This window comes from Lithobates pipiens, unplaced genomic scaffold (genome assembly GCF_037356315.1).
Source record: "Lithobates pipiens isolate NorthernLeopardFrog02 unplaced genomic scaffold, aLitPip1_a1.2 Scaffold_22, whole genome shotgun sequence".
Lineage (NCBI taxonomy): Eukaryota > Metazoa > Chordata > Amphibia > Anura > Ranidae > Lithobates > Lithobates pipiens.
Window position 1 is genome coordinate 177901847 of NW_027507784.1, and position 14678 is coordinate 177916524.

The 14678-nt window shown below is 46.6% G+C and overlaps 1 protein-coding gene across 5 annotated transcripts in view; it reads right to left on the reverse strand.

The window, feature by feature from the left end:
* MFSD6 (major facilitator superfamily domain containing 6) overlaps nucleotides 1-14678 on the reverse strand; it is a 138213-nt gene that overhangs the window by 38757 nt on the left and 84778 nt on the right. For all 5 annotated transcript variants that reach the window (XM_077448672.1, XM_077448671.1, XM_077448673.1 and 2 more), the window contains exon 4: nucleotides 5540-5701. In XM_077448672.1, the coding sequence (XP_077304798.1) occupies nucleotides 5540-5701 (162 nt within the window). The remainder of the gene's footprint in view (nucleotides 1-5539; nucleotides 5702-14678) is intronic.

Sequence of the window (14678 nt, forward strand, 5' to 3'; positions counted from 1 at the left end):
GGGCCGTGACTGGAAAGGGAGGCACCTGCCCCTTCAAAGCGTAGGCTTGGACTACAATCGGTCTGATCCTCCTGGAAATGGTGGCCGACGAGACCGCCATACCCGTCTTAGGACCAGCCACAGAAACAAACAGTGAGTCTGACTTCCGAAAGGAAGCCGTGACAGACAAGTACACCTTCAGAGCCCTAACCACATCAAGAGCATGAAGAGCCACCTCTTTGGGGTGCTTCGGCTTAGGACACAACGATGGTAATACAATGTCCTCATTGATATGAAATGCTGAGACCACTTTCGGCAGAAAGGACGGTTGCAGATGCAACACACCTTATCCCTGTGGATGACCAGATAAGGCGACTTGCAGGACAAGGCCGCCAGTTCAGAAACCCTCCTGGCCGATGTGATGGCCACTAGAAAGACCACCTTCTGTGAAAGGGTCAACAGAAGAATCTCCCTGATATTCTCAAACGGCGGCTTCTGAAGCTCCAACACCAGGTTTAAATCCCACGGAGGACGCACCGGAGGGACTACATGGCGCACCCCCTGAACAAAAGTACTCACTAGTGAGTGAGACGCTAGGGGTCGCTGAAAAAAAAAAAAAAAAAAAAAAGACAGCCAAAGCAAAAATTTGCCCTTTGATGGTGCTCAACGCCAACCTCTGGTCTACACCTTGCTGCCGATCCAGGGACAACGGAGATTTGTCCCATTTTGTCAAGATCTCCTTCTGCAGGACTCAGGTGTGGAACTGGGCCTGCCTCGAAAGAGGCTACCCTGAGCCCCAGCACTCGCATGCAAAAGCGGAGTGATGACCACTTGCAGTTCATTAGTAGTTTGACCGCAGATCTGAGAGTCTGCAATTTGTCTGAGGGGAGAAAGACCCTCGCTTCCCTGGTACTCCAGACGTTGGGTCGGCAAAACCACCGACTTCTTTAAGTTCAACAGCCACTCAAATTCTTGCAGAGTCTGCATGGTGATCGCCAAATCCTCCTCCAATTCTAAGGCGGAAGAAGCTCTCAGGAGGAGATCGTCTAGGTAACCCGCGATCGCGATCCCGTGTTGTCGCAGCAACGCCAATACTGGAGCCAGTACTTTGGTAAAAACTCGGGGGGCTGATGCCAGGCCAAAGGGAAGAGCCACAAACTGGTAATGGGCTTCCCCGACTGCCAAGCGAATAAATTTTTGATGCCGAAGGCATATGGGTATGTGCAGGTACGCATCCTGGATGTCCAAAGACGCCAGGGAGTCCCCTTGATGGAGTGCAGCGACTACTGAGCGAACTGATTCCATTCTGAACCTCTGCACTTTCACAAAGTGATTGAGGGCTTTTAGATCCAAAATTGTCTGAACCCCTTCCTTCTTGGGAACTGCAAACAGGTTTGAGTAGAACCCCTAGAAAAGTTCCGAACCATTCTGAACCTCTGCACTTTTACAAAGTGATTGGGGGCTTTTAAGTCCAAGATTGTGGTTCCCAAGAAGGAAGGGGTACCTCCAAACAGATTTGAGTAGAACCCCTGGAAGCGTTCCGAGTCCGGGAAATGGAACAATCACCCCCTGATTCAGCAAGCCCCTTACTGCCTAGCAGGGCCTCCTGGCGAACCGGGACGTGGGTATGCTGGAGGGGAAGAATCTGTTTGGTGGCCAAGAGAGAAACTATCTTGTAACCTGTGGAAATCAGATCGCAGACCCATTGGTCTGATAACCGGGAGGTCCAACAGGCTGCAAACTCCCGACGGCAAACCTTCATGCGGTAGCAATTTTGTTTGCAGGCTTGCGGTTCCAGGGATGCTTCTGACTGTCCATGGATGTCCTGTCGGGCTGGGGTCATTTTGCCGAAGCACCAAGCGGATGAAAAAGCCGATTGTGAGCGGAAAAGGAGGGCCCTTGCCTGCAGCGTGGCTCCTAAGCCTTCCTGGCCTGTGGGAGTAGTGTACTCTTACCACCCGTGGCGTTTTTAATAATGTCATCCAACGAGGCTCCAAAGAGCCGTTAGCCAAGGAAGGGAAGATCCGTCAGGGCTTTCTTGGATGCCTGGTCAGCAGACCAGCATTTCAGCCAAATAAGGCACCTCAGCACCACGGCTGACATTGAGGCCCTGGATAGCAGAGGGAGAGTATCCAGGGCCACGTCAAACGTACTTAAGGCCATGCACTAGTTGGTCTGCTAGTTCCACGCAGACAGGGGAGGCATGCTGCTCTCCCAATTCGCGGTGCAAAAGTTTTGCCCACTCAGTCAGTGTCTGCGACACCAGTGTGGATGCCAGTACAGGTCGCACGGCTGACCCCACAAACGTAAACAAGGAACGAGCCACTGTTTCGGCCTTCCTGTCCGTGGGATCCTTGAATGCAGAAGTCCCCTCAACCAGAATCGTGGTTACTTTATTTAACCTAGATACTGGGAGGGTCCACGACCGGAGGAGCCGACCAATTTTTGAGAAGGCTTTCCTCAAAGGGGTAACACACCGCCAAGTTTTTAGGGACTGAAAAGGTCCGTTGCGGGCGACCCCATTCCCTGTAGATGAATTTGTCAAGTCAAATACGGGAACACCTTAGGTGAAAGTGCTGGCTTGTGGGACCCAAAAGGGACCGGTACATCAGCAGAGGAATCCGCTGGCTCCTGAATCTTCAGGGTATCACGCACAGCTGTGATAAGTGCTCCAACAAGCGCCCTGTCGCGCCCGGATCCAGAAGGGGAATCATCCTCACTGTCTGAACGGTCCTGGTCAGCCACGTCTGATAGGTCAGAGCAGGGGTCTCCAGCCGCGGCAGGGCCCGAGTCTGCTTTAGAGCTTTCTCCAGGGGACGGGGGGGACGGGGGGGGGGGGAGGGGCCTCTTACGTGCACCTTTCCTGCCACGTGCGGCCTCTATTTTAGCAACACAGGAGTCAAGGAACACCGTCAGGGTGTCCATGCGCACCGCCCTAACCGCAGGTGACCCAGTTGCTATAGCCTGGATTTCAGGGGAAGAAACAACAGTTTCTGAAGCCATGCTGACCCTATCCTGTTTGCCTCCTGCAAGGGGACTTAGGACAGTGAAAGTCCCACCCTCCTGGTGCCGCGTGGGGGGGTACTTTGCCCCAGGGTGGTGAGTCTAGCACTTTCTGTGAATGCCAACAATAGTGCCTGTAGCCCCTAGAAGGTTCCCAGAGGAAGAGAGGAGAAAAAAACTGTCAGCAGCAGCTCTAACAGTGGTGCCACGATTTGCAGAACAGCTTCAGCATTCAGCACAGAGCCATCCAGTGTCCCACACACACACACACACACACACACACACACACACACACACACACAGTGGATACAGGAAGTAACAAGAGAAAGCACATGTCATGCTGTCACAAGAGGCCAGCGGCGAACTAAGCATTCAGGCCTTCACAAAATGGCTGCCAATGTAATCAATAAGAATCCTAAGGAAAATGGCTGCTGAAGCTCCCCAGGGGAATCTATAGCTTTCCCAAATCCAAGATGGCCGCCGGAACAGCGCCATGCGTTGGAGAGCAAAAATAAAAACAAGCTGCCTGCTGACAGACAACCTCCACAAAAACTGCTTTTTTGGGACCCCTGGACCAGGACTGAACAGCAACCGCACAGAGCCCCCACAGGTGAGAAACAGCGAACACACACACACACACACACACACACACACACACACACACACACACAGCGCGCATGCAGAAATCCCCCTCGGAGGGGGAAAGGAGGGGTGATAGGGACTTGGGAGAGAAGATAAGGAGGTGAGGTGGCCCCCGAATCGACCCCCCCAGGGAATGCCCCCCAGCTGCTCCCCCCCACCAAAGCAGGGAGAGCCGTACTTACCAGTCCTGAAGAGCTGGGAGACATTCCATCACAGACCTACACCTGCGCAGTTACAGGGTAGCTGTTGGCCTCGGTATACTGTGATCCAGACATCAGTAGCCCGGTCATATGTATACCCTGGAGCATTGAAGCTTACCGACCACCTCTGGAGCATGAGGCATGTCGTGGCCTGCCGAGTTGTAGCTGCAGCCTGCTCACGCTCGATAGTCGGACTGGGGAGACTACAAGGATATCATTAACTGTCACCCATCCGGCAGTTGATAGAAGATCTCAGGATCTCTCATCTTGCGCAAAAAGCAGCAAACCTGCAGTAAAAATATGGACCGAGAGGCCCGCAGGGTTTCCTAGGTCATTCTCCTTGCTAGGCAAAATAAAAACTGAAGCTGCTAGCAGCAGTAGGAGGAGGGTTGATAGCACGGGGCGGGGCAGGATTAAAGTTCTGTGTACTGTGTAACAATTTTGCCTAGTTTCTCCTAATGGCAGGCTATACAACCCATGTAGTTACAGAGAGGAGCTGTGTCGGTCGGTGAATTACAGAGAAAAGGATTTTACTGTGAGTACAAAAATCCTGTTTCCTGCCTTGACTACTGCAACACGCTCTCCTCACTGGCCCACCCTTACACAGACTATCCCCCCTTTAGTCTATTCTGAATGCTGCTGCTAGACCAATACACCTTAGTTACAGAGGAGCTGTGTCGGTCGGTGAATATAAGAAAACCAAGCAGTGAATACATTATTTTGTGGCATCTTTAGGAAGGGGTGAATTCTGGAAATGTTGTAGAGGTGAAGGCGACATGGTGTAGCCAGTGATTGGATATGGGGGCTAAAGGAGCGGTCAGAGTCTAGGATTACACCCAGCACCCTGGCGTGTGTGGATGGACCAATAGCTGTGCCAAGACCAATGGTTGATCTTGAAGGTAAAGTCATGGGGATCGGGCAGAAATAAATATTAGAAGCTCAGTTTTAAAAAGATTGAGTTTGAGGAAGTGGTGTGACATCCATACTAATCTGTCGCTCAGTAAGTTTGTGATACATAAGGAGATTGAGGGGGTAAGTTGGGGGGTGGATAGATCTGGGTGTCATAAGCAAAGGGGTGGTATTGGAAGCCATGGAAGGTTATCAACTGGCCCAGGGAATAGGTATAGATAGAATAAAAAGGGGCCCAAGGACAGAGCCTTGGGGTACTAGAAAAGAAAGAAAGAGGAGCCGAGGAGATTGTGTTATATGCAACACTGAAAGTGTGCTGAGATTGGTAGGAGGAGAACCATGAAAGAACAGAATCACAAAGGCCAAGGGAGTGGAATTTGTTGAGGAGGAGCAGGTGGTTAACTGTGTCAAAGGTCCAAGAGTAAGAGTATGGAGTACTAGCTGTTGGTTTTAGCAGTTAGTAGATCGTTGGCGAGTTTTAGTAGAGAAGTTTCAGTGGAATGTTGTGGGCAGAACCCGGACTGTAGGGGATAGATAAGGTTGTCAGTATGGGGGTAAACAATGCATGTTTGGGCAGAGAGGGAAAGGTGCCAGGGAGAGAGGGAGAGAGGGGATTTGGGTTTGAGAATTTAGGAAGCAGGAAGGTGGTTACAGTAATTGTGAGGGGACAGGGTCCTGTGGACAGGTGGTGAGGAGAGACATTGAAGGGAGTTTGGCAATTTTCTCAGTGATACAGGGAGGAAAGTATTGAGTGTGATTAGACAAAACTGCACAAAATAAAATTATAAGACGTATTTGAAACTTACCAAAAAAATTCACCAAGACACCACCAATCATGGCACCACATCCTCTACCAAGTCCAAGATGGAGGCCCTGAAGGATTCCCTGAGCAGATGTCCGTAATTCAGAAGGAACTGCAGCACTGAGATATGAAATGCAGGCAGCCCATATGGCTGCATGAGTCACACCTAGAAAGAAGATCAGAAAGGGCCATCATAAACCGATATATTTTTGTCCAATGAACTTTTGATTTGCTGATGTACCATTTCTAAAATAATTTTTTTTACTTCTAAAAGGCAGTCTTCTGGATCTCCTCTTAGGGTGCGCGCGCACACACGCACACACACACACACACACACAGCAAAACAAATTTGTTTTGGACTGGAAGGGGGGCATCTGTGGGATCTATGTTACTATTTAGGGATCATGTTCCCTACACGGCACTCCATTTAGCATGGTGCAAGTCCAAAAATTAGCTAAACGCCTATTCTTGTTCTTTGTGCTATAGGAACCATGTGCAAAGTATTTCCTTGTGGTTTGCATGAGACTCATTTATTTCCCTAATTTTTTTCTCTGGGTTAGTATAAAGGAAAAGCTGGCCATACACGGATCAAATAATTCCTGCTGAATCGGCTAAAATTCGACCAATGGGTTGCCCTGCATGCACCACTTGACTAAACAAAACCTTGAGCTGAAAATTTTCAGTTTTTCTGCCTGGCTTCCTTAAGCCTAGTACACACGATCAGAATATCATACAAAAAAAAAAAAATGTTTTGCTTTTAAAGCGATCGTACCATCGTTACTACACCTCTTTCGTCCAAATTTTTCCAAAGTAACTAACACGAAAATTTCTCTCATACGGTTTTCATTTAATTAGTAAAGTTTTCATCCAAAAATACAATACAAATACATTACATCACTTTCAAATTTTTATTCTGTTGTACGAAAACTTTCGTACTTTAGTAACCTATTAGTTTTCAATATGGAAATTAGCATGCAAAAAATAAAAAAATAAAAAGGTCTGACAGAGAATTATCGGAAAGCAATCTTCAAAGCCAAAAAGGACCACTTCTCATATACAATCTCAACGGCCGCAAACCAACCACGGGAACTGTTTAAACTGGTTAATCAATCAATGAATCCGGTGTGCCTAGAACCCCCAGAAAGCGAATCCCAGGATTACTGTGACAAACTGTCGGATTTTTTCATCGATAAAGTCAAAACCATCAGGGAAACAATTTGTCAGAAGAAAACATCCAACCTCAGCCAGCAAAAACATAAAGAGGATGTCCGCACCAACATACCGCAACCGCCAAAATTTTCACTATCCCCAATTACCGTAGACACCGCAAAAAACATCATTAATAAACTGCGTGACAGTACCTCACCTATTGACATCATCCCCACAAAACTACTGAAAGAATGCTCCGACATCGTGGCTCCAACCATAACCCACCTCATAAACCGATCATTCCACGAAGGGATTGTTCCCAGCATCCTCAAACAAGGCATTGTCAAACCTCTACTCAAGAAACCAAACCTGGACCCTCAGGATCCAAACAACCGTAGGCCGATTACAAGCCTCAACACCATTTCTAAGATCATGGAGAAAGCTGTAGTACATCAGCTACAACTTCACCTGGATACTCACAAACTCCTGGACCCGCTGCAATCAGGCTTCCGCCCGGGTCATGGAACAGAAACAGCTCTCCTCAAGATTTGGGATGACGCCCTCGAAGCAGCAGATGACGGAGAGCCGTGTCTCCTCGTACTGCTAGACCTAAGTGCAGCGTTTGATACAGTAGATCACAATACTCTACTTGTCCGCCTCACAGAAGTAGCCGGAGTCCAAGACATAGATCTCCATTGGTTCGCGTCCTTCCTAGGAAATCGGTAACAGACAGTGAAACTAGGAAAATTCCTCTCCGAAACTCGGGCAGTCACCTGCGGAGTCCCTCAAGGCTCTCCATTGTCACCCGTTCTCTTCAACATTTACATTCGCCCACTCCTTCAAATCATCAGATGCTCAGATCTCTGCTTCCACTCTTACGCTGACGACACACAACTTTATTTCCGGATCAATGGAAAAAAAGATCACCAACAACAACTTGAAAACTGCCTCAAATCAATAGAGGACTGGATGACCACCAACTCCCTCCAGCTGAACCAATCAAAGACAGAGCTTCTTATCTTACACCCAAATCATAAGCCCGCAACCAAAACCTCCTGGTCTCCACCAACCGTCTTTGGGCAGACTATCTCCCCAAAGACCAAAGCGAAGAGTCTCGGGGTTATTTTAGACGCACAAATGTCAATGGATGCGCAAATAGGATCTGTAGTCAGTCGATCTCACCATCTACTGCGCATGCTTCGCAGACTCATCCCTTTTATCCCAAAGAATGACAAAGCAGTGGTAGTTGGAACAATCATTAATTCAGGACTGGACTACGCAAACTCGCTTCACATAGGATTACCACAATATCAACTTGCGCGATTACAACTGATCCAAAACACGGCGGCAAGGCTGATAACAGGAAAACCCTGGGAATCCATTTCTCCTTCACTGAGGAGCTTACATTGGCTAACCGTAAAAAATCGGATCACGTTCAAGACCCTTTGCCTCACCCACAAATGCGTGCATAGAGAAGCTCCGCAATACCTAATGGAGAAAATAAATCATTACACACCAAACCGCAGTCTTCGATCAGCCAACAAAAACCTCCTCCTCGTGCCCAAAGCCCGGTATAAATCCAAGGGTGATTGGAGATTCGCTTTCCAAGGGCCTCTGCTATGGAATGCTCTACCAATCAACATCCGCCTGGAAGAAAATCACCTGGCTTTTAGGAAAAAACTCAAGACCTTCCTCTTTTAGCAGATGATCAAAGCTCGCCACAGCGCCTAGAGGCGATTCAGTTCGCATTGCGCGCTATATAAGTATTTCATTCATTCATTCAAAAAGGTGTGTATTAGGCTTTAATCAGCTGCAGTCATTGTTAGCGTATTCTCACAGCTGGTAATCGCCAACAGGGAAGATTTATCCATCTTTGTTTAGCTTGGATGAAGGAACTTGTTCGATTTCTTATATTCAGCCTGCAGGCGGAACGAGAATAATTTTTTTTTTTTTTGGTAAATCTATACACATATGGCAAGTTTAAGTCTGCAAGCGTCATGAAAAGTATGTAGCATGACTGAGGGTTCTAAAGCATCCTTTTATTAAGAAAACGTAATTACCTTTCAACACTACTCTTGGGTGGTCCTAGGACCCCCGCCCCCAAAATTACAGCTATATAGTTGGACTGCCACTGTACAGCGCAGGGAAAATTATGAAGTTACTACCGATACCATGTGTCCTCTAGGGCAGAGGTGTCAAACTTGATTTCATTGTGGGCCGCATTATCATTATGGTGGCCCTCAAAGGGCCAGTTGTATCAGTTAGACTAGATGTCCAGAGCACCCCCCCCCCCTCCTTTTTTACATCACAGTGCACCTTTCCTTGCCTTGTGCTGCTGCTGGGAAGCTGGGGGTGGAGCTTGGAAAGTGCATTGTCTGGAGGAGGACCAGAGGAAGGCTGGAGTCAGCTGAATGCTGAGACCAAGGGAGGCGAAGATGAAGGGGTGCTGCAGCTGCACAGAGGCACAGAACCTGCAAGAGGAGCTCTGACCTCCTTTCTGCTGCCGACTGCTGGGACAAGGTGGAGACAAGAGGGGTGCCAAAGCTGCAGGAGAGGTGTGAGCATATGAAATTACCTGGAGGACCGGATTCGGCCTGCGGGCCTTGCGTTTGACAATGTGCTATAGGGTGTCTGCTTTCAGAAAATATATGTTTTAAAGCCTGCTGAAGATTACATAAAAAAATTTTAAAACGTGTGAAAAAAAAATAAAACATTGGCTCTGGTGTGAAAGAGTTAAAGCGTTAACCCAATAAAAAAAATAAAAATATCCTGTTCCATTAAAGCATGTTATACAGCACAGTGCTTGTGCTGTGTAATTTGGCCCCCTGTATCACCTGAAATACCTGGCTGATCCTGCCTGGCTATGCCCACCCCTCTAAACTGACCATGGTGTATCATGGCTGCTGAGCCCTGACACCGTGGTCAGTTTACTTGCCTCAGTCATCCATAGCTCTGCTCTGTCCTCTCCCCCCCCCCGCCTGCCTGCCCCCTCCTTGTCCGTGCCGCTCTGCTCCCCACCCCCTTCCCTCTTGCTGTTCAAATTATGGTAACATTACACCATCCTCTTTATGTATTCTTGTAACGTACCCCGTGTCTATGCCTTATAAAAATAATGCTGCTATATACCCGTTTCAGAGCGCTGATTGGCAATCATGTGATCTGCCTCCCCTCTCTCGCCTCTCTTGCATGACAGCTTCAGCGGGAGGAGCTGCCTCTCGCCTCCTTTCCTCCCGACGTCAGCGGGGATCCTTGGCCCCGCTCATTGCAGCTGTAAGCAGGGCTGCTGATAGAAATCATGGGGCCCCGTACAGCCTACCTGATGGGGTCCCCTTTAGCCACATCCCTGGCCCCGACCCTATACCGAGAGGCTAGGGTATACAGGCAGCACCCCCCACCAATTTAACACAACTAGAGGATGATCAAATGAAATGGAATCAGTATACAGAGGTTAACTTTTTCTGAGAGATATTAAAGGAACACTCTAACCACAATGACCACTTCAGTGATTTGAAGTGATCAAAGGTGGTAGGAGTCAGTATGTGGGATGGCATATGAATATACCAAGGTGGTATAATGATTGGCTTCTAACACGGAGGGCTACACATAGATCAAAATTTGTCCGATTACTGCTAAACTGAATTTTGATGTGTGTGTACCCAGCTTTACCCAATTTCTTGCTTTAGCTGGCTTCTTCCAGCGCTGAATGGTTCCCTAAAGCGCTTGTGTATGTTTTACTGACTATGGTGTCCTTTTATGAAGCAGTGAAATCTATTCACTACTTCATTCTCTGGCATTCACAGAGGAGATCTTTCTCCTCTGTATGTCAGTTTATAAAGCGGAGTAGATCGCTTCACCCTTGGAGGAGTGAAGTGATCTACAAACGCTTCTAACACTGGAGAACGGCCCCTAATACTGCAATCTTGTGAGACTTTACAAGTTTACAGTACGAGAAATTCACCAATACACAGAGATGTCAATTTATTAAGCAGTGATAAATTATCACAGCTCAATACACTGACACACGGTGTGATTAATGTTAGTAAAATAAAGAGTCCCCCTACATAATATATACATGTATACACACACAGACATTATATATACATGTATATACACAAACATTATATATATACACATTATATATAAATATGACAGGGGGACATGGTTACAGTGTTGGGGGTCTGAACGAGGCATAAGGAAGTTAATCATCTTCCTCTTTCCTCCTCAGATCCCCCCACATTCCCTCTTCACTCCTCGATTCTCCACCTCTGAGTTGGTGAATCGGGGAGTGTGAATTCTGACACAGATCGCCAGTGAAGCGCTCAGATCGCAGCTTCATAAACTGGCCGTTTCTGTGTCATTCAATGAGTATTCTCAGTGTGTGGAGATAATCGGCGGGAGAACATATTCAAACACTTCTCCCCTGATTATCTCTGGTTCATAAACTGTTTATGGGCTGTGATCAGCGGCAATCCTCTGGATCACTGCTGATCACTGCTTCATAAACGGACACCTAAGCCCAGTTGCTCACACTTCAGCCCCCCTGCGATGTGATGAGGTTTGGTGGAGGAAGAGGGCTCTGCAGCTGGCTGGAGCATGGAAACAGGTAAGTGAAAGAGTACTCAACTTTATGAATATGTTAGGAATATACTGGGACTTTTCAGGTGCTATATAAATATATTCAACATACAACTATATTAAAAGAATGATTTTGTGAAATGCATCTGTGTGTAGTCCCTGAAAAGTTCCATTATTTTCCTAACATATTCATGAATTTAGCTTTCACTTCCACCAGACCTGTCCTGCTGAGGTGCAGGGCAAGTTTACAGCACAGATTTGTACAGAGGCAGAACGGGGATCACAGGAGAAGAATGCAATCTGTCACCTGTTATCTTGCCTTGAGGAGAGCTCCGGTGTTCTGTCCTTCCCGAGGAGGGGGGGAGGGAGGCTCGGGTGCTGATAGGAATACACGTCCCCTCTTCTCTTATCCATAGACCCCTGTGTTATCTGAGATCCAGGCTCCTGGGGTGATGCTCTCCTCCTCCCTCGGTCAGCCCTGTGCAGTCAGACTTTTTACTTTTTTTTTTATTATTCTAAATGCTGTTAAGATTGCTCGGGCCCCCCCTACTGGCTGGGCCCGGTACAACAGGGTCAGCTGTACTGGCTTATCAGCGGCCCTGGCTGTAAGGCCGAGGAGAGAGAGAGTCGGTGGATCACGCGAGTGCCAATCAGCGCTCTGAAACAGGTACATAGCAGTATTTTTATAAGGAATAGACACAGGGCACATTACAGGAATACATAGAGAGGATTTTGTAAATTTTAACTTTGTGGGTTAACATACCCTTTAAAGGATGAGTTCACCTAGAGAACATGTTACATGTTCCACCCATAAGATTTGTTAGAAAAAAATGGCTTCTAACTTTTTTAGCTGGCTCCTAGATTCAAAGCAAATTTGTCAAGCAGGAATGTCTGGGATTTAATAAAAGAATAGTGTGTAGCTTTATTTGAAAGCCTGAATCCAGCTGTATTACATAAAGTGTAACTATATTTTCATTTGGATAGAGCAGGGAAAGGTTAAAGACTGGTGTTTCTTTAACCTTCTGTTAGGAAAGGCAGTGATGGGAAACCGGTCAGACAAGGATAAAGTCTGGACGGCATCAGTCAGTTCAATAGACTGCAGCCGGTCTGACAGAAGACGGCTGTTCAAAGGGGCCTGACTGAAAAAGGTCCACCGATCGGCTCCCGACCAGAACGTTCCCCCCAGGTGTGCAGTCCCCCCTGTCAGAACATAATAGTACAGCAGGGGAGATCGCTGTACTAACATCAGATTGTTCGTAGAGCAGCTCCTCCTGAGCGGTCAGGTTTTTTTGTTCAACCTGCTGGGTTGAAAAAAAAAAAAAACTATTAGTGTGTACTAAATAAAAAGATTGGGACTTTAAATGAGGTATAGGACATATAAGTCCCATGCCTCCATCCCTGATATGCGAGACAAAAGAGGGGTTTGGGACTTTAGATGAAGCATGTACCTGGACGCAAAAAAAAAAAAAAAAAAAAATAAAAAAAAATAAAAAAAAAATCGCACTGCGGGTCTGTAAAGTGTTTTTATTAACATATACTAATACAGATAAAATAAAACCACAATACTGGTAAAATAAATATGTATAGCTCCAATATAAGATACAATATGTACACATAGTAACAACATGGAGGTGCAATGGTATCATGCCCACTATTAACATCCATGTGGAAACATAATATAGCACAAAACAACTGGCAAAATGGAGCATGGTCAGACATAGTTGGTAAAAAATAAAAATGAAATAGGATTGTATATGGATTATATATTACATACAGAAATTCCTCGGACTGCGAGTAACGCGGTTTACAAGCATTTCACAATACAAGCCATTTTTTTTTTTTTAAACTGACTGTTTGCGAGCATTGTGTTGCAAGACTAGCAGGATTCAAGCCTCCGGGGTGTACAGTACTGCATGTAACCAGAGGTGCAGGGGAGCCGGTGACACTTGCAGACACTCGGAAACACTCCGTTCCTGAGTGTCTCTGGGGCAAACCCCACCCACCACTGGCCACATGCAGTACTGCATGCACTAGTAGTGAAACTGGAAAAAATTATCTGAGTTTCCATTTATTTTCTAAAGGGAAACCCACTTTTGCTTTGGATTACAAACATGCTTCTGGAACAAATTATGCTCGTAATCCAAGGTACCACTGTCTAATGATTACTAGCTTTTTAAACACAGCACCCCCAAATCATCACGGACTGTGGAAATGTCACACTGGACCTCATGCAACTTGGATTATGTACCTCTCCACTCTTCCTTCAGACTCTGGTACCTTGATTTCCAAATCAAATTCAAAAATTTACTTTTACCCGAAAAGAGGACTTTGGACCACCGAGCAACAGTCCAGTCCTTTTTCTCCTTAGCCCAGGTAAGATGCGTCTGACATCTCTGGTTCAAAAAAATTGTTGATGCACACCGCGCCAGTCCTGGGGAGCTGCAGGCCTACACACTCCTGCACGCAGCACCTCATGACCGCCGCGGTGTCAGCGCCGGTCCTGGTGACAAAAATAAATAAATCTAAAATCGATTTGCTGATATTTTGAATCGATTTGACCTCCCAACTCAATTTAAAATAAAAATTTTCCCAGCCCTACATATGAGTGCTGCCAGCATTGCTGCAGAGGTTAAGGGAGGGGGGTCAGCCTGCCAGTGCTCAGACCATACACCGCACACTGAATCAAATTGGTCTGCATGGCTGTCGTTCCAGAAGGAAGCCTCTTCTAAAGAGTTTGCTGAAGACAAGCATACTAAGGACATGAATTACTGGAACTATGGTCAGATGAGACCAAGATAAAACTTATTTGGTTCAGATGGCTATTCCAACATGATAACAACCCCAAACCCACCTCCAAGATGACCACTGCCTTGCAAAAGAAGCTCAGGGTAAAAGGTGACTAGCCAAACATGTCTCCAGACCCTAACCCTATTGAGCATCTGTGAGGCATTTTTAAAAACGGAAGGTGGAGGAGCGCAAGGTCTTTACTTTTGTGAGATACTGTATATATACACTGCTAAGTAAAAAAAAAAGGGAACACTTTTAAAACACATCAGATTTCAATGGGGGAAATATCATGCTGGATATCTATATGGATATGGACTGGGACATGTGTTAGGGACAAAAGGGTGCCACATTTTCTAGAAATTACAATTATCAACCTACAGAGGGCTAAAATTTAAAGACACCTTCAAAATCAAAGTGAAAAAAAATTATGCAGCATGCTAATCCATTTTGCTGAAACTTCAATGCAGCAACTCAAAATGGTACTCGGTAGTTTTATGGCCTCCACATGCTCGTATGCATGCCTGACAACATTGGGGCATGCTCTTGAGACAGATGGTGTCCTGGGGTATTTTTTTTTAGATCTGGACCAGGGCATCACTGAGTTCCTGAACAGACAACAGACAGAGGTGCAA